The sequence below is a fragment of the Bos javanicus genome, chromosome 1, assembly GCF_032452875.1.
Source record: "Bos javanicus breed banteng chromosome 1, ARS-OSU_banteng_1.0, whole genome shotgun sequence".
Classification (NCBI taxonomy): Eukaryota; Metazoa; Chordata; class Mammalia; order Artiodactyla; family Bovidae; genus Bos; species Bos javanicus.
The window spans coordinates 110,262,702-110,289,334 of NC_083868.1; the positions used below are offsets into that span (position 1 = coordinate 110,262,702).

Genomic DNA, 26,633 nt, shown 5'->3' on the forward strand with positions numbered 1-26,633 from the left:
CCAGAGAAGCCCACTTAGCACATCACAAATCCTAGGCAAGGCCTGGGGAAGCTATAGGACACAGGAGGGTAAAGAAAATAAGTAGGAGAGAGAAATAATGACCTCGATCACACTTAAGAAATCAAAATTCCAAAAATTTAGGTATCTCTAGTTGAATGGCTTGTGTTTGTTTGTTTTGTGATTTATTTTGCTTTGATTTTCCACCAATATTTGGAATTACCTGTGTTTCGTTTGTCTGTCTATTCAAAGTTGACTGTTACTACCAACTTCAGCAGTTCATAAAATTACCATCTACCTTCTTCACTCAGTCTCCTTTGCACAACACTTAAATCCTCTGAAAAAATTTGCTTTTGACTTGAGAACTTGAACACTGGGATGTTACTTGCCATCTGTCTTAAACTTTGAAAGTAACTTTTTGCCAAGACAAATGTGAATTATGAGCAACAACCTGGGATATTTCTGGTCTCACAACAGGACAAATAAAGGAACCCTGAAGTATTATTTTAAGTACTTTGTTTGCTAGCAGTGCTTGTGGTGAATGAAAAATTGATCCTTAATTGTGTGGGAAAGAGAGAAACGATATGCATACCAATGGCCAAGTATAGACTTCAGAGACTTAGCAGTTTTGAAACTGATATTTATGAACATCTGCTTTTTCCCCATAAATTTTAATATGGATTTCATCCTTTGAAACCTGTAAGACTCCCAGGTGCTTCTTCAGTCTTTATCTTGGAAATACACTTTTTAAGAAAACCGCCTTTTTTTCTATTGAACACATTCAAAATCATTCTTTAAAAACATTTCTTTATAAACAGTGCCTGTTGGAATACCTAAAATATGATATTAAAGGTTAACAACTCAAAAAGCTGTATTCAGCATTGTGAGCCGCCAACATGTCCAGTTCCAGAGCACAAACCATAGCAGTCTTAATAAAGGGTGCTGAGAGGTACTCATTTCTAGTCCCAGTTTATGCTTTTCATTATCCCACAAATATTTATTTAATGCTTGCATGTCTTTAGTGCTAACATTATAGCAGCCAATAAAACAAAGTCCCTGCCTTCACTGGGTTTTTGTCCCAGTGAATGTAAATGTTCTACAGAATGAATCCCCTTAAAATTTTCATAATACTGTTCCTATAGCTCATTGAGAAACTTTGCACAGGGCCTGCAAACCAGTGATGTTCATCCATTCCTGATGTTGGACTTGATGCTGGGAATGCAACTTGTGAACACAGTAGATGTGTTTCTGCTCTCAAGGAGCTGAGTACAGCATACCTGTCTCCTGTGTCAAGAAAAGCAGACCTGAGAGCTTCAGGGTCTTCCCTATTTTAGATCCACCATAAGCGGTGCTACCAGTGCCTCCATCCCCTAGCTCTTGGGCATGCTGAGAGCTGTTACTATGGGTACAAGATGAGAGTGTGGACCAGAGGAAAGGAAATACAATCACAGCTCAATAGAAGACAAACAGATAAGTCAACTGGGCATGTGCGAGGCCAGCAAAGACGGTAAACCCCACTTAGGAAAGCAACTTTGTAAGAGTGCAGTTCTGGCCACCCTATAGCAGAGGCTACAAGTCATTTACATAATAGGAGAGCCTCAGGAGGACAGTAGAGCTATTTAATTTGGTTAGGCTAATAGTTTTCCATCCATTTACAGTGTAATGGAACCTCTCTCCTGTGCCTCTTAAATAGGAACACTTTGGCAGGATGCCATAGGGCACATAAAACAGGGTGGTCTTCTCAGTGTGTCAGTTCTACTCAACCATTTAGAGGGGAAAAGTTAATTAATTTACAGATTATGGCATTATTTTCCATTAAAACCAATGCAGCCATATTATGGACTAGAAAATGCAAAGTTTACATCCAATTTTAAGATAAAGTATGAAACTAAAACAGAACTGGAGCCAAGGGCTAAGGGATTAAACACCCCTACACATTTCCATCAGCCCCCTGTGAAGCCAACCTAATAAAAATAATTTTTTGATATGGATAATTGATTCTCAATTCCATGTGAAGTGTAAATAAAAGACAAATCCCCAGAAGCATTCGTTTCGACAGCATTGCCACTCGAATATCCCAGCTTTTTAGAAATTCTTGAGCTGTGGTTAGATGCATGAAAATTCTGGGCCACTTCAGGCTCTGACTTGGCACTCCCTCAAAGAGCAGCCCTGGGGCCTGTGCTGGCCACCCTCTGTGTTTAAGAGTAAGAACTCTCTTAGAAGAGTTTGAACTAGCTGCTCTTTTCTAAGATGGGCCATGAGAGGTTTTCTCCATGCTCCCTTCTTGTCATAAGCACTGAATCCGAGCCCTGGCTGTCCTGTGTCCACATCCCATTTGCCCAGTCTCAGAGTGCTGCGTGGCAGGCAGACACACTTATGTTCTTTGTGCTTTGTGTTCCCAAAACAGGATCTGGACCAGGTTCAGCTCCATCTAGAAGAAGTGAGGTTCTTCGACGTGTTTGGCTTCAGTGAAGCAGCAGGAGCGTGGCAGTGCTTCATGTGCAACAACCCTGAGAGAGCAACCGGTGAGAGACCCCACCCTCCCCTGGCTGCTAAGAACCACGTGTGCCCCTGGGGTTGCCAGGGTTGCAGGAACCCCACCCTGGTTGGCTTTCTTCTTGCATAAACATCCTAAGTTGGAATAATGCATAGAGGTGTGCCTGACTGCCTCTGCTTTGTGCTGACAAAGGTATCTCACGAAAGTGGGAGTGAGGAAAAGGGAAGATGTTGGAACAGAGAGAAACATAAACCAGAAATGAACAAGAAAACAATGCCCACATCTATATGGCTATCAAGAAAGTGATACTGGCCATCTTACCCCAATAACATTCTTCATTTCAACCCCAGTGACCCTGAGGGTTAGAGAAAAACAAACATCCTCTCAAGAACCCCAAAGAAATGAGACCACACTTAAATGAGTGAGTGGTTTCACAGACCTCCTCATCTCCCTTAATATTTTTGCTTGATGATTGAGCTGGGTGAAAAATGAGACACTTAAAGAGTAAGGAGTTATTTGAGAAATAATTTCGTATCTGGTTATTTACCCTTCGCCTTCCTTTATGCTGCACAAGGAACTTGGTCTACTGACTTGCCTAAAAATAATCATTGTTAGTCAATATGTGCCAAGCCCTACACTAAACGTGTCAAGTATCTCATTTAACCTTCACAATAATCTCATAAGGCTAGTACTAGTATTATCTCCAGTTTACTGATGGCACCCCACTCCAGTACTCTCGCCTGGAAAATCCCATGGACGGAGGAGCCTGGTAGGCTACAGTCCATGGGGTTGCTAAGAGTCAGACACGACTGAGCGACTTCACTTTCACTTTTCACTTTCATGCATTGGAGAAGGAAATGGCAACCCACTCCAGTGTTCATGCCTGGAGAATCCCAGGGACGGGGGAGCCTCATGGGCTGCCATCTATGGGGTCGCACAGAGTCGGACACGACTGAAGCACGTATCTATCTTACTGATGGGGCAACTGAGGCACAGAGGGATTTGGGAACTGCCTGAGGTCACACAGGTAATAAGTTATCAGTGGATGGATTGAACCCAGTCTGACCCCAGAGCCCATGCACTTAACCATGTCTCCATGCTATCTCCTGGTTACACTTGCCCCAGTTTAACCAGTGGACATAGGTTGATAAAAAGTCTAATCTTCACAGAGTTAGGTAGGCTGCCTTTGGGAATGGAATATTTTACCATCAATGTGATAGAGTTCTCAACATTGACATGGCTCAGGAACTGAAGTGTAGACCAAGAGAATGGTGTTGAAACACTGCTGGACACAAACCACTTTGTAGATGAGCCATCCTCTAGAGAGCTGTTGGTCATACCATCTGTACCCATTCCTTGAACTGGGATTTTGGGCATCTTAAAGATCATGCATTGTGGCAAGTCTGTCCTGTTGCTCAGCCAAGAAGTTGAGACTGAACTGAAAAAAAAGTGTTTATTTTGGCCAGATGGAAATTTGAGGACCTCACGCAGAGGCACCAAATAGAATGTATTACCCCCACAGAGACAGTATGGGTGGAAGAAACTGGCAGTTAAGATGGCAGCCTTCATGAGGCACAGATTGTTGGCTGATTACAGACTGAGACTGAGTTGATGCCAGAGTGAACACACTGATTTTTAAAAACTTAATTTGAGCAAAGAAAGAATTGATGAATTGAATGTCCCCATTATGAAACTTTCTAATTAGACCTTATTTCACCTGTGAAAAAGAGGGCATAAAAGAAACCTTATTTGAGATCATGGTGAAGTAAGGGACTTATCTGAGGTGGTTCTGAGGGGCCCTTAAGGATTTCATTCCAAGTAAGCTGAGTCCTTAGTTCAATAAACATTAAATCATATCTGACCAAGGGAGGCTCAGGAAAGGGGCTGCAAGTTAAAACCACAAAGTGTTCCTTTAATATATGTTTTCTCAAATTCACTGCCATGACTTAAAAAGAACATTTTTCACATTCACTCGTTCTTATTTGTGTTTCTCACAGTTAAATATAGACTGAGAACATATAGCAATAAAAATTCAAACAAGGCCAAATATTTTATAGCAGAACATATTGAATCAAAATGTTCGGCGCCTAAAACTTTTAGATTTCTTTGCTTATTTCCTTTTGCTTTATGAAAAGGGATTTTGGTCTGAGAGAAATCCTATTTTAAGTTACTATTTTCACCAAAAACTCCCTGAAAAGTTTTTATAAGTTGATCTAGTTTTCTTATTTTTATATAGCATATAAATTATATGTTTAATCCAAGTGAAAGGTCTGACATAATACTGCTGACATATATTAATCATAGGAAGTATATTTGCATTTGTATTCTGCTTAAATTATAAGTTTAAAGATGATCAAGACATAGGAATAAATATTTTGTTATTTGTTTATGCACAGGCAGCATAGAACTTGCATCCCATTTTTCATTTATGAAGTGCATGTTTGCTGTGTTGGTTGAATGTCTTCAACAGGCTAAACCTTGAGATAAAACAGGAAAAAGGTACAATGTCTCTGCTCTAAAAGGGTTCATAATCCATTTAGGGCCAGACATATATAGAAAAATCTAGCATACTTCCTTGTTTTTAGCATGCAATAAATACCTGTTGAGTGAGTCAATGGATGAATAATATTTAGAAGTAGAAAAGTCAAATACAACTTGAATATTAAATGTTCCAGGTCTATTGTGATTATGTGTTAATAATATCAAATATATCACTATATCATACCCAGTGCATTTTGAGTCTGGTAAATGGAGATTGGTGCTTTTTTGCTCATTGAGAGAAGTCATTGTGTGCACATCAGAGTCTACTTCCCTGACTGTCTGAGCTCCTAAGTACTATTCCTGTTCTGGTTTGATTAGCACTCCTGCAGGGCCCAGGTGCCCTGTCAGGCTCAAGGAGGAAGAGGTCTAAAGAGAGAGAATTGGAGTCTAAGACAAAAGGCTGAAAAAATTGCATTTAGGTTTTTTTTTAAGGTATTGGCAAAAGGTACCTTGTTCTCAAATATTCATTGTTCCTATATTTTTTTTAATGTGTCTCCATAAATGGGGAACAAAACATGAGACAACTAGAAAATTTCAGTTAGACTTCTAGGAAGGACATCCTGAAATATAAATCCTTCTTAATAATGTATAGACTAAACTATGGGACTTCAGAAACTGAAAACAAATCAGCTGGCTTCCATGGTCACTTTAAGGACATTCCCCTCCTTGAGTAGAGGTCACATCACCCCATCAACTCCCAGTCATCTTCCCATCAGCTCCACCATCAGCACACAGAAATTCACACAAGTTTACTGTTTTGGTATTCAACAAAATATATATTTTATCCAGTTGGGTGTGAAGTCAGAGGAAACTAAATGCTAGAAAAGTATAAAGGTCCTGAAATTATAATTGCTAGCATTTATCATGCTAATTATGTGCTCTGTCTTACATGCATTTTTTTCACCATTATTGAGTCCATTTTTCAGATTAAGACACTGAAACAGAGAGAGGTCAAGTACTTTAGCATTTTAATCCAGGTCAATTCTTGAGCCTGAAATTTCAATCTCTAGGGCAAATCCAAGTTAAAGGCATGGAATGTTGAAAATTGCAAGAACAATTATTTCATAATATTATAATATATTGGAAAGATCAAGGAGTGAGCCACCTCTCTGATGACTTGATCCTCTCAAACACAAGCAGGGGTTTTGGGATGGGAATGTGCTGGAATCATGTCCTGATTACACGTAGGACATGATTACATAGAAGCTATTTCCAATTCCTCCAATTGCTGATTCAGTTTCTGATCATCGTTTTATAAAAGCACAGAGTAGAAGGTTAGAAAGTTCCTGAAATAACTCAAAAATCCTCAGAGACTTGCCTGCCAGTGTGTATTGTCAATCCCATCAAGCCCACATGAATGAGAGAATAGAGATTGAGCAAACAGATCGAACAGAACAGGATCTATTTCTGGAAAACCAAACAAATCCCTCTATCAGTAGTCCTTGTGTCCTGGAACTGCTCGTGCCTGTTAACAGTAAGAGTTAGTCAGCTGGACTGTCCTAGAACACATAAGTCAGCTGGACTGTCCTAGAACACATCTGGCTGCCTATTCAGTCACATTCTTTTCAAGGAAGAGGAGGAACTAAATCATCACTTCCACTCTTGTTTCTTGAGACACACGGGATGCCTTTGTTCTTACACCCTGCAGAAAGCAACTCAGGGACGTCCTGGTCTTGGCACTTGCATCTTTGGCACTTGTAGATCTGAGCGCTTGCCTGGGTCTTAGTCACTGGATATTGAGACACTGAATGTGATTGTCCGTAGGAGGTCTCCTTAGGCTATAAAAGAGAATGAAAGAATTTTTTTCAGATAGACCTCAACCATCCATCATGATTCCTCTTTAGAACTTGATTTCAAATGTTTGTGTTACAAGAACATCCTGTCCATTATATCACATGGGGGCAAATAGAGATGATTTCAAAATGCTATTAGGGTGAGAAGGGCCTCTGTCAAAAGATTTTCTCCAAACACTATCAGCTGGTACCAGCAAGGTGGCTCTCCTTTGCCGAACACCTTCAGCCTAGGCTAGATGGCTTTCCACTCCAGACGCCAACATAAAAATGGGCTAAATGAGATCATCTCTGAGGCCTCAGCTAGTAGGACGTAAATAGCCTTGTGGGCCCATTAACATGAAAGTTTTCCATTTAATTTTAGTGCCAACTTTCACAGAACTTTATGGGTGACATAAGAAAACCCACTTTGGATTTATACAGTGGCTGGGTTTGTCTTATGATGCCTTCCCTCCTACAATATGTGGGCATGTTGTCTTCCATGCTAAACGTAGTTAGAGAGCCAAAACCAGTGCAGTGTTGGGCAGGATAACTTCACATCTTCACACACATATATATTGTTAATGACCCAGCAGGTAAAATTAAACCCCAGCCTATTTTTCAAAGATACTTTGAATTACATAATGACAAAACAAATACCTGCTCAGCACCTCAAATAAGTTACTATCCTTATCCTGAAATCTTTTCCCTTTCCACTCTTCCCATTGCCTGTTCTATGACTCTCTGTTAAGCTTTTCCCACGCTCACATTCTCCCTCTCTTTCACACATAGACACACACACGCACATATGTGTATATACATTGGCAAACATGGACAAATCACCCTGACAGAATAAATTCCCTCCTCTCTGTCCTTTTGTTCTCTACACCATCTATAGTATACATGGTGTGTTGTCATCAATCTCCTCCACTAGACAATAAACTAGAGGAGGAAGAACCATACATTATTATTCTTTGTACGCCCTACCCAGTATCTGGCACACGGTAGTGTTCAACAAGTACTTGGCATATAAATGGATGATGGAATAATTCATGGATCGTATAATGAATGCCAATAGGAGAAATAAGATTTGTTTTGAAATATAACTTTAAAATCTAATTCTTTCTCAAAAATAAAAAAAATAAAACAGCTTACTAAACTGAAACCTTGAAATAGCAACTTTTGCAAAGTAAATGTTTATGAGAAGAAATGTTGCTGTGTACAAAACTTCAACACCATGTGGATACCCAATTTTGATATTTGACCAAAAGGTTTCAATACACACGTATACACAGACTTCATAGTAAACTTGCTGATAACCTGTGAGCCTCTATGGGACATAAGCTAAGTAGCCTAATACCCTTCAGGGGTTAATTTCTATTTTTCAACCAGCATCACTATCAATCCTTCTGCCTTTCCAAATTGGGTCAACAACAATCTTATCTTGAGAGAGTGAAAGTATACTTGCAGCAAAGCATGAGTCACCCTGTGGTTTTCCAGAAACAAATCATCAGGCATTGAAATGTGTCTTTTTACACCAAGAGACTAAGCTGAGTCAGGCCAAAATACCAAGGAGAAGAAGCATGCTTTAGAAAGGCAGACCAGAGTGAATATATCAGTCCCTATCACTGTACAGATTTACAGTGACATTGATTTAAAGAATTTTTACATAGTTTTTTTAAATTAAAACACTTAAGATCTCTTAAAAGAGCTCTTCTTCCTCCAACTTAAACTCCCATGGGCTCTTAAACACCTTCAACTGGCTTAACATCTCCTTTCTCTTCACCTGTTGCCTCTCTCTCGCCTCCTCTTTAAAGCCAGAAGAGTCGTCACTGTTCACCCTGTGTTTCCTTGCCTCCTGCTCCTCTTGACTCCACCCTTTCTAATCTGGCCTCTCAGCCCATTATCTCTATGGTCATTCAAGTCATGCAGGTTCCAGGACTGGATATGTTTCAGTCCTTGTGTCACTCACCTTTAGCAGTGTTCAATTCCGTTGGTCAGTTCCTCCTTCCTCAAGCATTTCTCCCTATACCTTCTGTGACACAGCATCCTTCAGTGACCCTCCTACTCTAGACACTCCTTCTCAACCTTCTTTCTGGGCCCACCTTCCTCTATCCAGCTATTCATTATCAGTGCGCATTTTTTCCCATCACCATAACTCTCTCCCTAGTCAGTCTCCACGGGTCTGTGGCTTTAGTAACTGCTTCTGTGACAAAACTCTCAAACGGGTATCTGCCCTTCTCTGCTTGACTCTTCCTGCTTGATAATTCAAAGACACCTCAAACTCAGTTCATTTAAATTAAAACTCATAAATGTCCCACCCTTCCCCCTAAAAAAAAACAAACAAACAAACCCACCTGACTTTCTTTCAGCATTCCCCACTTGAGTAATTATAATATCACTCGTTCTGAGGCATCAGCCAAACACCCAATTGCCTCTCCCTACCTGTATCCAGCCTGTCACCCAGTATTTGGATTTCCCTTCTCAGGTGCTTTTAACTCTGTCCACCTCTCTTCATTGCACTACCATCACCTCTTGCCTAAAATAATGGCAGTAGCCTCCTGACTGAACTACTTGGACCTTCCAACCCCCTTGCCACACTATGGCCAGAATGACCTCTTCAAAGCCCAAATCCTGGCACAATTCTCTGTATAAAACCTTACAATGGCTTCCCACAGCTCTTAAAAACCAAACTCCACATCCAGCGCCCGACAGCCTCACATGCAATGCCCTCTCCTAGCCTCTCCAGCCTCATTTTGTCCCCAGTGCCTCACCATTCTGGCCAGAAAGACCTCCTTTCAGTTTCCTATACTTACCACACTTCCTCCTGCCCTGGGCTTTTGGATCTCTTGTTCTCCTGCTAGAATCACCCTTTCTCCCCTCATCACCTAGTTAATGTAGATATTAACTTTCCCATTACAACTCAGATTCACTGCCTTAGGGAAGCTTTCTGTAACCTCCTGACTAATGCTAAGGTCCTCAAAGTATTTCAGACCTCTCCTTAAAATACTTGTTATACCTGTCATCTTGTTTTTTGTCGTTGTTAGTTTGTTTGGTTGATGTTTGCCTTGATTGTCTGACTAGTGTCTGTTTCCTCTAATAAACAAGTTCTATGGAGGGAGCCCCCCTCCTCAGCCTCTCGCACACAATAGTGAAAGTGAAAGTCACTCAGTCATATCCAACTCTCTGTGACCCCATGGGCTATCCATGGAATTCTCTAGGCCACAATACTGGAGTGCGTAGCCTTTCCTTTCTCCAGGGGATCTTCCCAACCCGGGAATCCAACCCAGGTCTCCCGCATTGCAGGCAGATTCTTTACCATATGAGCCACAAGGGAAGCCCAAAAATACTGGAGTGGGTAGCCTATGCTATAGATAGTCAATAAATATTTGCCAAATAAGCAAATGACCAATTTTGTATCTTCATAGAAAATTTTTAGTAAAATTTTTCTTAGGCAAGTGGTGAGAAAAGCCAAATTAATGAATTCACAATAATTCATTTTAAGAGAAAAAAGGGATTCATATGATGGCATTTTCAGTGTATCTTTGTGCCAAGTATATTCTTTGTTTAAGCAGTATTTTCTTAAATAAGTTCTTCCCAAAAGTACTATGAGAGATCATTTTATTTAACAGAGAGTGAGATATTCTGTGTGTATGTATATATATATCAGATACAGTGTTATAGTGGATATGTTACAGGTAAAACTTCCAATGCAGACACTGTAAAACTATTTATTGCCAAAAGGTTTGAGGCCAAGTGTTCAACCGCAACAGATGGAGTTTTTATTAAATAATTCTACAAAAACAGTATAGACACTCCTTAGAATGCTCTTAAACAACCAAGAATGTACATGCATACAGGTGGGACAATGGCTAACACATATGCAACTTATGGCAGGCTTCCCTGGTGGCTCAGCAGTAAAGAATCTGCCTGCAGTGCAAGAGACACAGGAGACACGGGTTTGACCCCTGAGTTGGGAAGATTCCCTGGAGAAAGGAATGGCAACCCACTCCAGTATTCTTGCCTAGAGAACCCCATGGACAGAGGAACCTGGTGGGGCTACAGTCCATGGGGTCGCAGAATTAGATACAACTGAAGCGACTGAGCATGTATGCATGCAACTTGTACAGCTCAAACAAGATGACTCTTCTTATCACAGAGCTGATACAGGTATGAAAGTGAAAGTGAAAGTGTTAGTCACTCAATCATATCCGACTGAGCGACCCTATAGACTGTAGCCTGCCAGGCTGCTCTATCCATGGGGTTCTCCGGGCAAGAAAACTGGAGTGGGTAGCCATCCCCTTCTCCAGGGGATCTTCCTGACCCAGAGATCAAACCCAGGTCTCCTGGATTGCAGGCAAATTCTTTACTGCCTGAGCCACCAGGGAAGCCCCAAAACAAGTATGTCACATCTATTTTCCCCCAGCTTTCCTCACAGCTCTACAAAGTCCAGGCAGTGCAGAAAAGCACTCAACCTTTAAAACCATCTAACATCCTACAGTCAGATATCAGTAACACGTATCCATGACATCATAGAAATGAGTTGACAGCATGGGACCAGCATGGGAAGAGTGTATGGAACCCTTTTTTATTCAATGTTCAAGAATAAGATTGAGCAGTTCTCTCCATTCATTCCTACCACACCTGATCTTTTCCCATTGGTCCCTATCAGTCATTACTGGGCAAGTGTGGGCCAGTATTATTTGGTAGGTTCCCATAAGGGACCCAAAGGTGACCATACTTAACTTCTCAGAACTATTGAACAGGTTACCCTCTTGGCAGGTGGCCTTAGAATTTTTGTTTCACTGATGAACAATAAATAAGCCAAATTCCACAAACATTGATTCTGAGCATTTTTTTTCCCTGTAACTCTATTAACCTAAATCAAGGACATCCATATGATCTTTTTTTTAACTTAAAAAAAAGTTTATTATTTTTAATTGAAGGAAAATTGTTTTACAGTATTGTGTTGGTTTCTAGCAAACATCAACATGAATCAGCCATAGGTTTATCCATGTCCCCTCCCACTTGAACATTCCTCCCCCCTCCCTTCCCATCCTACCCCTCTAGGTTGTTACAGAGCCCCAGTTTGAGTTCCCCGAGTCATATAGCAAATTCCCATTGGCTACCTATTTTGCATATGGGAATGTATGTTTCCACGTTGCTCTCTCCATAGGTCCCACCTTCTCCTTGCCCCTCCTCCCTAGCCATGTCCATACGTCTATTATTCTCTGTGTCTCCATTGCTGCCCTGCAAGTAGGTTCATCAGCGCCATCTTGCTAGATTCCATATATATGTGTTAGTATATGATATTTGTTTTTCTCTTTCTGACTTACTTCACCATATGATCTTATACTGCCATCCTATTCTTTAATTTTATGGAAAGTTCATAACAATTTTTTTCCCACTATTGGTTTTGCCGTTTTACTATTTTGGATATTGTGTGGCCTATTCCTGTCATCTACCAGGAAGCTACTATCATTTCTTAGAAGTTCTTGAGCCATGTTAGAATCAGCTGGGGATGCTGTTAAAATGCAGGGTCCCTCACCCTACCCTAAGATTATGTAAACAATAGGTTCAGGGTGGTGCCTTGGAATTTGCATTTTAATAAGCCAGCATGTAATTCTGATATAGGTGCTCCTCAGAACACAGGTTGGGAAACACTGCTCTACGAGTTTATAAAATAGTAGTTCTAAAAGCCTTTTTTTTAAGAACAATATTTCAGCAGTTAACAGAGAAGCCTAGAAAGCAAGCTACATTTTGATGGGTATGAGATTACTGAGAAAGGAAGTCATTTGGCACATGTGAAAATGCTCTCAAAGGGCTGCTGTCAAATTGAGTTTGCCTATCTTTTTTTGGACCCCACACATCTTGTAGGATGTTACAAAATCAATGCTGGATTATGCCTCCTTGTTTATTCACTACTGGTAAGGAAATATGGGCCTCTAAACACTGCCTGGGTAGTCATATGAAATATGCCATTTGTTAACGATCCTTAGTGATTTCAGAAACCACAGACACTCAGTCTACTGAATGTGGCTCCTAGAGCCTCCTCACTCAGTGCTTCTACCCCTTTTTAAGTTTACCCTCTATAATCAGAGTTGGGTTTATTAGACCTGGCACACACACAAGAAAATCAGTAAAACCATAAAAGGGAATTGGAGTAAACTTGAGACTCTCAATACATGGAAAGAAATTCCCCACAGACTGTATAGGAGTTGTAATTCTCAGAAGCAGTCATTTCAAGGGAAATTTTTTTTAAAAAAGACATACTTTTTCTCAGTTCTTATTTTAAAACTAAATATTTGAGATTTACATATTTCTTCAAGATTATGCCTTCTTTTGAAGGTATTTGTCTTTAATAATCAGGAAAAATATCTAAGAATTTGAATATCACAAATTAAATTTATGACAATCTTAATTATTTGTGCATAATGCAATACTTTTAAGACAAAAGTTGCATGAGCCAGAAGCACACAGTATAAGGAACTTCTGGGTGTGGATAGTAGTCAGTACAATGTGAATAATAGTTAATGGCGGTGAGGGTGTCAGCATCTACTGCCATAAGAATAAGCAGGATGCCTGGGACAAAAGGGAGCAGCCACTAATGATGTGGAAAAGATTCCCAGTGCAGCCCAATCCATTATCGGATTAGCTTGAAAATGGCCGTTGTGATGAACAAATGGATCTGTTACTCAAAATCAGAAGAGTTCACCTCTTTTCGGGACTCTTTGAATTGCTTGTCACACCTCAAGTTCAAAGCCTGCAGTCCTTGACCTTTAAAAGGGTTTATTGTCTTACTCTGAATTCTCTCACCATTCCTAATGCTTTAATATAGTATAAGTTCATTACATCCTTAATTGGAGGGAAGGAGATAGGTTTTATCCTCAGGCCATTAGGATATGGTATTTATAAAAACCAACTGTTCATCGTTACAGTCAGAGAAGATGACCATGATCATGATGATAATAACTACTATTTGTTGACATCTTATTAGATAGCAGGACTTAGTTAAGCAAGGCTACTGTTAACTTTTACAGCATTTTGTGTGCCTTTATTTATGGTGGTTGATGTCCACTTTGGGGGGGTGTATGACTTAAATAGCAAAATTCTGGCTGACTTTCAACCCCTACACCCCCCTTAGCTGAGTGCTCTTAGGCAGTGAACAACCTGCTCGGTGGCCCTGTTGTTAAGCATGACGTCTCCAGAGAAGAGGAAACTGAAGCTCAGTGAGGCTAAATAACTTGCACAAGACCAGTCAGCCATTAAGTTTCAATTTCTGGACTTCAGCTAAGATCTGATTCCAAAGTCATTGCCCTTACCCCATCAACTCTCAGCCTAGACCAAAGAAAATCTTTGGTACAGCCCTATATGATTTATTATAGTAAGGAGAAAACATGGCATCCAATACACTATGTTTAACTAAATTATAATTGGCTAAGGTCTGTACCAGGTGAAGCAGTTGGTAAAGAATGTGCCTGCCAGTGCAGCAGACACAAGAGACATGGTTCAATCTCTGAGTTGGGAAGATCCCCTGGAGTAGGAAATAGCAACCCACTCCAGTATTCTTGGCTGAAAAATCCCATGGACAGAGGAGCTTGGCAGGCTACAGTCCATGGAGTTGCAAAGAGTCACACACAACTGAGCATACACACACACACACACAAGGATATAGTCACAATTGCAATAAACCTTAATGCAAGGTGGAGACCTTAAATTACTAAACTCTTGTGCTCTTGAGTTGTATGACTACAGAAATTCTTATTTTTCATCATGTTCATTACAAAGCATTAGCTTTCACTTTGCATGATGTCCAGGGATTTTTAGGATTGGTCTCTCCTTGAATCTCACACCTCATCTCTTGCTTGCCGATCCTACCAGGTTCCCATCACTAAGAATAAGTGATAGTTTCTAGAATGCATTGCATGCCCACTCTGTCAGCCTCAGCCCTTTGCAGGTTATTTTCCTTCTTCTTTTTTCACAATATCCCTCTTCACTTCACCTTCATCACTGCCATTTGTCCTTCAGAATTCAGCTCAGACACATATACTCCAGGCAGCTTTCCTGCTTCCTACCCCCAGTGTAGAATAGGTGCCTCTCCAGAGGTTCCAGTCTCCTTACCTCTGGCTTTCAGTTACATTCTGGCAGGAGATCAGAGGGAGGGAGCAGAGTGAAGTCTGCTTATTTATTCCCGACTCCCTCCCTGCTTGGTCCCTGCAGGTTGACCATGTCCTCCATCCACAGCCACAGTCAGGCAGTGCTTTGCATACAGCCCCTAACTGTTCTCTTCAACTTCCTCTTCAGCCAGAGGGGTGTTGAGCCTCCTCCTGGCTCCTGGCCCCAGAGCATTACAGTGCCTTTCCTACACCGTGCCCACATCTGTGTAAATAGTCCCTTTATTAAGTCCCTTCAGTCACAACAGCTTGAGGTGCCCCTGTTTCCTGCTGTGACCATGCCTGATCCACAGCTGATCCCATCTGGTGACCAGGAGGCTTCATGCCTGTGCCGGCTGGACCTTCACAGGCTCTAGGCCCCTGATTAGTCCTTAAGAAGAGCAAGATCTTTTCTAATGGGGATTCAGAAGAGCTTTCAAATAAAGTCCAATATGACCTCCCCTATGATTATCTGATACCCAATCTCTTTCCTGGATCTTACACCAAAAAAATCTTCAATTGCCTACAGGCACCGCCCCCCCACCCCCCGCCCCCACCTTCAGCTCATGACTTTGACCAAAGTGATTGCTTTACAAACTTGCTTTTGAGTTCATTGATTCTTCCAGCTTCTTTAGGTTCTTTACTTTCATACATTTCCCCTGACATGTCATTCCTGTTATCCCAGTCCTTCTCTGCACTCCTCCCACAAGCTCCTCTCTCCCTTCTTCAGCAGGGACCCAGCTCTCATGTCACTCTCTCCCAGCTAGAAGTAGAATTTTCTTTCTTTGAGTTCTGTAATGCTTGGCTTCTATATCCCAAACTCTACACTGAGTTGTCAAATTTGTAAAATGCTTTATCTCACCACAAGATGATAAACTCAAGCTCTCTCTGAGCTGGGCTTCATGACCCCCTCAGATCCAAACGCAGTGCTTTACAGCTTCCATGTGCTCAAAATTATGTGTGAGATGACTGGATATGGCTGATAGATCAATAGAGGAATATTCTTTATTGCTCTAAGGTATCTGTGCCTGATATGATTCACCAACTTCTCACTGAGTAAGACTAACATTTTCAAATTTCATCTTTTATCAACATAAATGTTGTCAAGTCTTGGTCCACAAAAGGAATACAATGAATATATAACCATTTGTATTAGCATTCTCAGATTTTTAAGTTGATAAACATGGAATGGGTTCCAATTACACTAGAGAATTCAGTTTAATATTTAATAAACTGAATTATTTTCCGTTTATTTCATAAATAAATATTCCATAAACTGAATTATTTTTAACCAACTGATAATTTTAAAAAGGAACAGTTGCTGGTTGGTAGAGCATGTCTTAGCCAAACTGATGCTTTGAATGAAATAATGTGTTAATTGGCACGTGAGAAAATATTTCAATATCCTATATGCATTACATGCAAGCAAGATAGTTTTAGGCACATGATCATTTCCTCATAGTCTCATTTGACATGTTATTTTTCAAGTGGAATATGATCATCCTTAGAAAGAATTAGTTCCTCATTTTGACCATGAAGAGACAACAAATCATGTGAGAATTATTGCTCACCAGGACGTATAATGGGCAATAGACCTATTAAAAGAACGCATGGCCAGTAATGCACTTATGCCAGACATAATTGTTTTAAAAAACTTTTTTTTAGAACCTAGGATAGCCACTGGGGGGGCGGGGCAGAAATAGCTTTTCTCTTTTTTTGCCTTTTGAAACTGTTTTGAAATTAATCCTATAGGTACAAATAGCCTGACTTTTAAGAATTACCTGAAGTTGACTCTGATTCCTAAATTAAGGTCCTAACATGCAGCTAGTTTAAAATGCTGCTGAAATTTCCTTCCTAAAATCTTTTCCATGGACTTTTCCCTGGGATCCACTTTCACTGGAAGTGAGAATCTACAATGAAGTCCTCTTTGCTCAGCAGCATTTCTCTATCAGTCTTCATCCTTTCATTTTCCAGTAAACCTTTCATTTCCTCTGGAGTCTCTCACAATCATTGTGGGCATGTGGGTCTGTGGGTATGTTATCCCAGCCACTTCATGTCTCAAACAGTTCCTTCGACTATTTTGGTCACATACACTTCAAGTGAAGCATTTGCATCTGCCTTGAGATTTTGATCTACATTGAGAAGTTCTTGTAGCTAATTCCCAGTGTCAGATTCAGAAGGAGCCATGTGCTTAAATATTACCTAAATCCCAGCCCTCTAGGACCTCTAGACCTTCCCCAAGACCTCTAGCACTTGGGGAAGACGCGGTGTCCCAAGTGCTTTACCTGCTGCATAAAGGAAGCAAGGACTGTGTTCATGGAAAATTTAAATTTGCGAAGAGCATACTCCCTTTAAGAAAGCTCTTAATAGATTATTGCTAGCAGAACACAGATCATTTTGTTAACATTGATTGTCGATGATTCTTGAGCAAGTGCTTTGCATACTCTCCTCTATGCCCAGTCTAGCCACCATGGGGCACGCTAGAAAATGGGAGGTATTTCTCATCATTGAAACCTCAGATCAAATGCCACCTCGAATGTGCAAGCTCTTTCCTGACCACTTACATGCATCTGCGCCAACCCCAAGTCACTCACTCTCTTCATTATAAACTACCACTATATAACAATATATTTCAGATATGGTTTCTGTTGCTGCTGCTGCTGCTAAGTCGCTTCAGTCGTGTCCAACTCTGTGCGACCCCATAGACGGCAGCCCACGAGGCTCCCCCAACCCTGGGATTCTCCAGGCAAGAACACTGGAGTGGGTTGCCATTTCCTTCTCCAATGCATGAAAGTGAAAGTGAAATCGCTGAGTCTTGTCTGACTCTTAGCGACCCCATGGACTGCAGCCTACCAGGCTCCTCTGTCCATGGGATTTTCCAGGCAAGAGTGCTGGAGTGGGGTGCCATTGCCTTCTCTGATTGTTTCTGTTACTAGCCTTAATTTGGGATTGAAAATGGAAGATCCAATTGACTAGTCATCAGACAAGAAGGGAAAAAAGCCAGATTAATAGAATTTGTTTATAAAAACTATATATTTTATTATTTCTTACCCTGACAGTGCTGTCATGATGGACAAATACCCCATCTGAGCTAGTTATTTAACCTACATTAGAAAAGAGAAATGATGGATGGGAAGGACAGGTTGTGTTCATAAGTTCAAAGAGCTACTGTCCAAATTTAACAGTGATTAACAAATTTCATTACTTTCAAGGTGCTATGAATATCAAACATTAATGTAAATAAATAAATATTGTCATACACCTCAGAAATCAGATTCTTTTACATGAATTGGAAGAGTGAATCTTACATAGTTTGTAAAACAAATGAAATTATTCAGTTCAACATATAAACTTCTGACATCATAATCAATCTTCTAACTCTATGGTTCTGTGTTATCATACGTACTCTACTTCAGTGTGAAATGAATCCATTAATTCAACAAAAATTTACACACTTCATACTAGATATGCCTGATGTAACAATAGTGAACAAAGCAAAGACCCTGACCTCACTGAGCTTTCAGCTGAATGGTAAAGAAAGACATTAATCAGGTAAATGCCAATAATCATCTTTGAATGATGATATCTGAGAAAAGAAACATGCCAGATGCTCTGAGAATATATGGCAAAGTCAGTTGGGTCTGGGTTTGGGAGAAGTCTCCCAGAGGAAGCAATGTTTTGAGTTGAAATATGAAATAATTAGTTTTTAACTAGGTGAAGATTTAACTGTGAAGAGTGGAGGTAGAGTGTGTGTTCCAGAGAGTGGAAAAATCATGTTCAAAAGAGTGGGGTAAGTTTGTTTTTGCAGCTGTTAAGGATTCATGAAAACACATATTTGCACTACATTGACTTTTGCTGGCAAATAGCTAAATATACTTGGTTTGTGATTGTTTATAAAACTATATTTCTAAAAGTTTGTGTGAACAAAATACCATGAAACAAAGGAGTTAGGAAGAACAATGCTGAGTATCTGGATGAACCTTAAAAAACTGCTAACCAAATGCTCTTTTCGTGAACTATATTCCTTTTGCAAATCTCAATGAGGGCTTTCAACATTTCCCATTATCATATCTAAACTGTGCGTTCTTTTACGGGCAAAGGGGGAAAGCTTAACCAAATTCATAATTTTTTAGCCACTTTCCAAGTATACTTTTATACTTGGTTCACTGTACAATTCTGACTTTTGATCACTTGCCAAATGAATAATGAAAAATAAATGGCTTGATTGTTCTATTACCTTTAACAGTTATAAATCAAGATGGCCAGCCCCTCATAGAAGGAAAACTTAAAGAGAAACAAGTCAGATGGAAGTTCATCAAAAGGTGGAAAACCCGTTATTTTACACTGGCTGGAAATCAACTTCTGTTTCAAAAAGGAAAATCTGTAAGTCCCTCTGCCATCTTTTACACTTGTGTTTTTAAAGCCTTGATCTTTGCCAACCTGATAGGCATTTTGTCTGGAGTAAAATGGCCAATAATTTTTCCTTCTCCATTTTACAGTTTTACGGTGTCTTTTTATTATACATGCCTTTTTGACTGTTCTGTTCATTCCTACATAAGTTGGTTCACTGTCCTTCTCAGTTTATTATGGAAGGGTTTTTTTGTTAACCTAAGTTTTAGAAGATGAACCACAGAAGGCCTACCCAGGAAACTTGACTTGAACATCGTGCATTCTGTTTCCTTGTGGATCACCTACATAAATACGTGGCTTTGACTCTGACTTCTTTTATGATTGAAGGCTATATTTGGACGTGGGGACCTGAGGAAGGGGAATAGTAGGCAGGGAAGAAGGAGAAAAGGTTGATTTATTTTAAGTACTTTTTATGTAGTCAACCAAACTCAGTTTTTTGGGGGGAAAATATTACTATCTTTCATTTAATATTCAGTTAATGGATAGAACAGAACTCTGAAAGAATTCATAAATATTCATTTAATATAATTTTCAGTCTGAAGTAGGATGCTCAGTAAATATCTGTATTCTGAATTTTTAGTGAGAAACTTGTGAAATGATATTATATTGCAATCAATAATGCAAAGTTATCCCTTTCTTTCCAAATCACATTTATCATTAAACTCTTCTCACTCATGATCAGGGAGCATGAAATCTTGATGTATTTCTTGGCTATTTTAAGATATAATAATAATAACTTCTCAGTGCTTATCATGTGCCACAGTAGATTACCTCTCACAATCTTCAGAACAATTCTTTGAGATCAGCACCATTGTTATTGCCATTTTATAGATGGACAAACTGAGGCACAAAGAGACTGATGGGCTTGTCTGAAGATAGAGCCCGTAAGGTGAGAAAAGGTAAAACTGGAGTTAGACTCAGGCAATGTGACACCAAAGCATGTTCTTAAATGAGAACACAATCAAGCTTCACATGTACATCTAAAATACAGGGTCAAAAGAAATAAATAAATAAAATACAGGGTCAGTAGCAAATCAAAGTGTGTCTGGATTAATTGATGAGAGTGTTAAATTACTAAAAAATTACATTTCACTAAGAGCACATGCACTGCGTCTTTAGGATGCTCATTACCAAATTTGTTTGAACTTCTCAGCAGAAATCAAACATGGTGTATCTGTATTATGATGAATTCTGATCAGTGTTCTTTTAGTTAATAAAGCTTCACATTAACTTTTTAAGTGAAAAAGAACATTTTGATGGCACCTGTTTTGAACTCATGTTACTTTCTTCATCTGTGTGTTTTATAAAATATAAAGATGGATTTTCCTGTGGCTAAAGATCTTTTTGAATGAGAAATGTAATGGTGTGTTCAATTTGGAAAGTTATTGGAGGTGTAGGGAAACTTTTATTTTTAGCATAGGTTCACATTAAAGCATTTTTAAAGTGTTTAAAATGACCATTTGAACCTCCTATCTTTGTTAAAGAAATCAGAATAGAAGTTAAGATGTAGTGATTTTTCCGATCCCTTGGGACAGAGTAGAGTTAGTTCATAAGAGTGTTTTTCCTGAACTCAAATACTGACCTTTATACTTCTTGATTCAGAGCTCTTTAATAAAATTTAGAGAATAAGCTATTTTATGATTGGCTAACTTATTTGACATCTTTATCAGGAGATAATGATTTGACATTCCAGAAGTCTGACAGACCATTTGGCTCAAATATTAGGAAATACTATAATATAGCATAGAGACCACACCAAAACCCCTCTCATCCTTAGGGACACTGTAACCTTGCCGTGGTCAGCAATCCAGCTGCAGCTTCAACCGCATCATAGAGGGCCTTTTTTGTAAATGAGGAAAATGTGCATTTTAACGTAAGAACTAAAAGCTTATAGTGTTATTTTTTCACTTTTGCCTTCTAAGATCTTCATCTCCACCAAACAGCTAGGTAATGGTTTCCTTTGATTTCTTATCTGTTTCTATCTTAGTTGATTTACTGTCCACTGGTAACCCTTTTTTGTTGTTGTTGTTCACTTCCTACACGTATCAATTTTCTACTATAATCTAATTTAAAATACATAATTTTATTGCTGTCAGATACTTACTATAAACCAAATTAAACTAATAAAGTATTGCTATTGTCTTATAGAGATATCTTCACTTTTTATTCTGTATATCCCCTAAAAAAATTCTGAAAATCTGCCTAACACCTTGTAGCATTTTAATTTACATAAATACTTTTATCATAAGTTTAAACAGTTGCACAAATCATACTTTCTATTGAATTGTAAATATTGTCACTTTAAAATTTAAAAATCACATCTCTCCTTTAAATATAACCAATAGAATAAAAAATACCATTGCAATTTGACACCTAACACCATCCATTTAAAAAATATGCAAATTAGCTCTTCTTTAATTGATGTGTTCAGGTTGTTTCTTTGAAATCATATTTTTGTTCTACCATTCCTATAACTTTTTATCCTGATCACCTTCATTTTCGACTGCAGTAAAACTATGTATATATATTTAAATTTAGTGATTTTAATTTCTTGTGACCATCAGTCTCAAAGTGTTAAGATCTTTTATTAACTTTCAAAAATATGTTACTTATGAAAAGCTATAAGTATAATATTAAATGTAATAAATAGTTATTAAACATTAAAAGTTAAATGCTTTTTAATGCTTGGTTGAAGGACACTTCCCTTACATCAGTATTTTTTTTAATTGAAGTATAGTTGATATACAATGTTGTGTTAATTTCAAAGTGATTCAGTTACACATTTATTATATACATATATATATATACACCTTCTTTTTAAATATTCTTTTTCTACAATGTTTTATCATAGGATATCAAAGATAGTCCTCTGTGCTATACAGTAGGACCTTGTTATTTATCTGTTCTACATATAATAGCTTACATCTGTTAATCCCAACCTCCCACTCCATCCCTCCTCTAACCCCTCCCCTTTAGCAACCATAGGTCTGTTCTCTATAAGTCTGCTTCTGTTTTGTAGATATTAGATTACACATATAAGTGGTATCATATGGTATATATCTTTCTATTTCAGACTTACTTCACTTAGTATGATAATCTCTAGTTACATCCATGTTGCAGCAAATGGCATTATTTTGTTCTTTTTTATGGCTGAGTAGTATTCCATTCTGGAGAAGGCAATGGCAACCCACTCCAGTACTCTTGCCTGGAAAATCCCATGGACAGAGGAGCCTGGTAGGCTGCAGTCCATGGGGTCGCTAAAAGTCGGACATGACTGAGTGCCTTCACTTTCACTTGTCACTTTCATGCATTGGAGAAGGAAATGGCAACCCACTCCAGTGTTCTTGCCTGGAGAATCCCAGGGACGGGAGAGCCTGGTGGGCTGCCATCTATGGTGTCGCACAAGGTCAGACACAACTGAAGCAACTTAGTAGTAGAAGTAGTAGTAGTATTCCATTGTACATATATAACATATCTTCTTTACCCATTCATCTGTTGATGGGCATTTTCATTGTTTCCTTGGCTATCTTGGCTACTGTGAATAGTGCTGCTATGAACAAAGGAGTGCATGTATGTTTTTGTGTTATAGTTTCTGCCCCCAAGAGTGAGATTGCTGAGTCATATGATAATTCTGTTTTTTGTTTTCTGAGGCGCATCCATACTGTTTTCCACAGTGGCTGCACCAAATTACATTCCCACCTACAGGGCAGGAGGTCTCCCTTTACTCCACACCCTCTCCAGCTTTTCTTATTTGTAGACTTTTTAAGGATGGCCATTCTAACTGGTGTGAGATGGTACCTTATTGTAGCTTTGATTTGCTGTTTTTTAATAATTAGCAATGTCAAGCAACTTTTCATGTGCCTAGTGGCCATCTGTATGTCTTCTTTGGAGAAATGTCTATTTAGGTTTTTTGTCCGTTTTTCACTTGGATTGTTTGTTTTGTTGTTGTTGACTTGTATGAGCTATTTTGGAAATTAAACCCTTGTCAGTTGCATCATTTGCAAATATTTTCTCCCATCCTGTAACTTGTCTTCTCATTTTGTTTATGATTTGCTTTGCAAAAGCTTGTAAGTTTAATTAGGTCATATTTGTTTATTTTTGTTTTAATTTCTATTGCCTTGGGAGATTGACCTAAGAAAATATTGGTACAACTTATGTCAAAGAATGCTTTGCCTATGATCTCTTGTAGAAGTTTTGTGGTGTCATGTCTTATGTTCAAGTCTTTAATCCATTTTATTTTTATGCATAGTGAGAGGGTGTGTTCTAACTTCATTAATTTACATGCAGCTGTCCAACTTTCCTAGCATCACTTGCTGAAGAGACTGTTTCCCATTGTATATTCTTGCCTCCTTTGTTGAAGATTAATTGACGGAGGTGTGTGTGTTTATTTCTGGGCTCTGTTCTTCTGACATCAATATTTTGAATTGCTCTTTTTGTTTGATGCTCCTGAGATTTTTCCAAGGTGGACAATACACCATAGAAAGTTTGGGATGAGTGAAAAAGATGTTTTTCCATTGCAAAGTGAAAAAAGGGTGATTATGAATGGGCAGGTAGGGAAAGGAGGGTTGGCAAGATTCTCAACCACAGCTACATTCTCCAGTAGACAAAATGGACTCAGGGATGTTAAAGATTTGAAATTGCTTTTAAAAAGTATCTGATTTAAAAAAAAAAAAATTCATGCTAGCCCAGCCTGACAACTCTGGTGTTAGATTCTTAAGTACCTGCTTTAATGCAAAGAAAACGTAACATCATTAAATATTCCTTCCCTTAATGTTTGTGGACAAATAATGCTTTCAAAGATTGAGAAAGTTTCAAAAACAGTTTAATCTACTTAATCATTGGAGCCCTGTTTATTCGATTAACACCTCTTTCTCAGAGGTAACACAAAGAAAAATTCAATTTCAGGCCTCTAAAATTATCTCAAATTCTTAGTTAATAGTACCCCAAATTGTACAGCTTCGTTTTCTCTATTAATACAGTGTTAATATCGATAGAAAATGGCATTACATCAAAGAAATATGAATCAAACATTTTCCCCAGTCCCACCATATAATACTTTTCTATAAATTGGCTATTTTGTTCTAGCTTAAGATACTACAACAAAAAACCAGCTGCTCACTTCTTCAGTTGTTTTCATGACTATTCAAGGCCTTAGCACCCAAAATAACAAAGGTCTCAAGTCACATAAAGTGAACAGATTCTGATCCTCTTGGAAAATTCTCCAGGAGCCAGAGATCTTTCTATACTCTGGAAGCCAACTCATGTTCTTTCCTTCCCATGCATTTCAGAAAGATGATCCTGATGACTCCCCGATAGAACTCAGCAAAGTACAGAGTGTGAAAGTTGTGGCCAAGAAACGCAGGGATCGTTCTCTCCCCCGGGCTTTCGAAATTTTCACAGACAATAAAACCTATGTTTTCAAGGCCAAGAATGAGAAGAATGCAGAAGAGTGGCTCCAGTGCATCAATGTGGCAGTTGCCCAAGCAAAAGAGAGGGAAAGTAGAGAAGTAACCACGTATCTCTAGGGATTTGCAAGCCAATCTCATACCAGTTGTATACAATGGGCATGGCATTATCATTGCCAATGTCAAGAAAAAGAAATAAATTCACCAAGTCATGCTGTCTTTTACCAAACACCAATGGAAAAGTTTTCTCCAGGAAGCAAGACTAAAAGTGGCAGGATCCTGGTACATTTCAGATCCATATGGCATTGGCATTAACTCCAGAACAGCTTTGTGAGGCATATAAGAAAAGGAGTTATGGATGATATGGAGCCAGAAAGGGGAGAGAAGGGATCTAGAAACTTCTGTACCTATGGCATTGTACATTATAAGAAAACAACTTTAAAAGATACCTGAACTGCCTGTCCTAAGGAAATATTACGCAATTCTGCTGAAAAGTAGTCAATAGTATTAAAAAGAAAAAACCTACAAGGAAAAGTCAAATTGAAGAACACTGAAGAAACCATACAACTTACTTACAGACATATAATTACATTTATCCTCTCCTAATGCAAAGGAGGCTAACACTTGGTAAAATGGTTCTCAAATTAAGCCAATTATATAATTAAATATCTGTCCTTCATAACTCCTTATCTGATTATTCCTTTTAGGTTCATATAATATGATCTAAAGTTTAGTTACTTGGCTATATCTCCTGCCAAGGCAGTAAGAGTAAGCTAGGATTAAACACAGAAGACCATTTTCCCCATCTTCAAAATATATGCCATTTCTATTAAAATTTGAGATTTTAAAATTCTATACTTTCTTTCTTTTCATTCAATATTTTAATACCTCAAAATTATAAACATGTATTTGTTTTTGCCATTACCCATAATTTAAAAAATTAAATCATGGTAGGCAGAATTCTAGAATGGCTTTCATGACCCAAACCCTGGTAAAATCTCTTCCCCTGAGTGTGGTGGGACCTACAGCTTCTAACTAATAGAATATGGCAAACAGGACAGGATAGTCTCTCCCATGATTATGTTGCATTACATGGCAAAGGAAGGAAATGTTTCAGATGTAATGAAGGTCCTTAATCAGCTGACCGAGTTAACTGAGAGTGTATGGTCTTGGGTAGGCCTGGCCTAAACAGATGAGCCCTTTGATATGGTGAACAAGTCAGAGACTCTCTCTCTCCCACTGACCTTGAATAAGCTGCCATGAGTTCTACAGCTTCATGGAAATGAATTTTGCCACAAGCAGTGTAAGCAGCTTGGAAAAGGATCCTGAGCCTCAGATAAGAGCCCATTCTCCACCAACACCTTGATTGCAAATATGCGAAACCTTAAGCAGAGAACCCAGTTATACCATGCTTGGACTCCTGATCCATGGAAGCTTTTTGATAATAAATATGTGTTGTTTTAAACTATTAAGTGTGTGCGGTAATTTGTCATATAGCAATAGATAACTAATACAAAAGCTAATTTGTAATACACATACAGATTTTTTTCTTGAAATTTATTAAACACAGCCTAATATAGAAACATGGAGAAAAGATGTTAAGTACTTAATGCTCTGAATTCTACCCTGACTCTATTGCTAACTCACTAGGATAGGAAATACAAAGGGGCCAAGTTTAAGGAAGGGAACCATTCAAATTTAAGTTTAAATGTAAAATTTGAGACTATTGTGAGTCATGGAAGTTCTTACAAGTTGGAAATAAGAGTTTGGGAGGTCAAAATTTGGGCTCATTATGTATATAGATGGTCACTGAAGATGTGGAATTAAATGAAATTACTCAGGGAGAGTTAGACAACAGAAT

At 38.8% G+C, this 26,633-nt stretch overlaps 1 protein-coding gene across 4 annotated transcripts in view; it reads left to right on the plus strand.

The window, feature by feature from the left end:
* VEPH1 (ventricular zone expressed PH domain containing 1) overlaps positions 1–26,240 on the plus strand; it is a 277,180-nt gene extending 250,940 nt beyond the window's left edge. For 2 of the 4 annotated variants that reach the window (XM_061417655.1, XM_061417644.1), the window contains exons 12-14: positions 2,405–2,522; positions 19,204–19,340; positions 24,656–26,240. In XM_061417655.1, the coding sequence (XP_061273639.1) occupies positions 2,405–2,522; positions 19,204–19,340; positions 24,656–24,892 (492 nt within the window). In that variant the 3' untranslated portion in view covers positions 24,893–26,240. Of the gene's footprint in view, positions 1–2,404; positions 2,523–19,203; positions 20,407–24,655 lie in introns of those variants that run through there. The other 2 variants (XM_061417635.1, XM_061417624.1) reach the window with 1 other exon arrangement.
* The last annotated feature ends 393 nt before the right edge of the window (positions 26,241–26,633 follow it).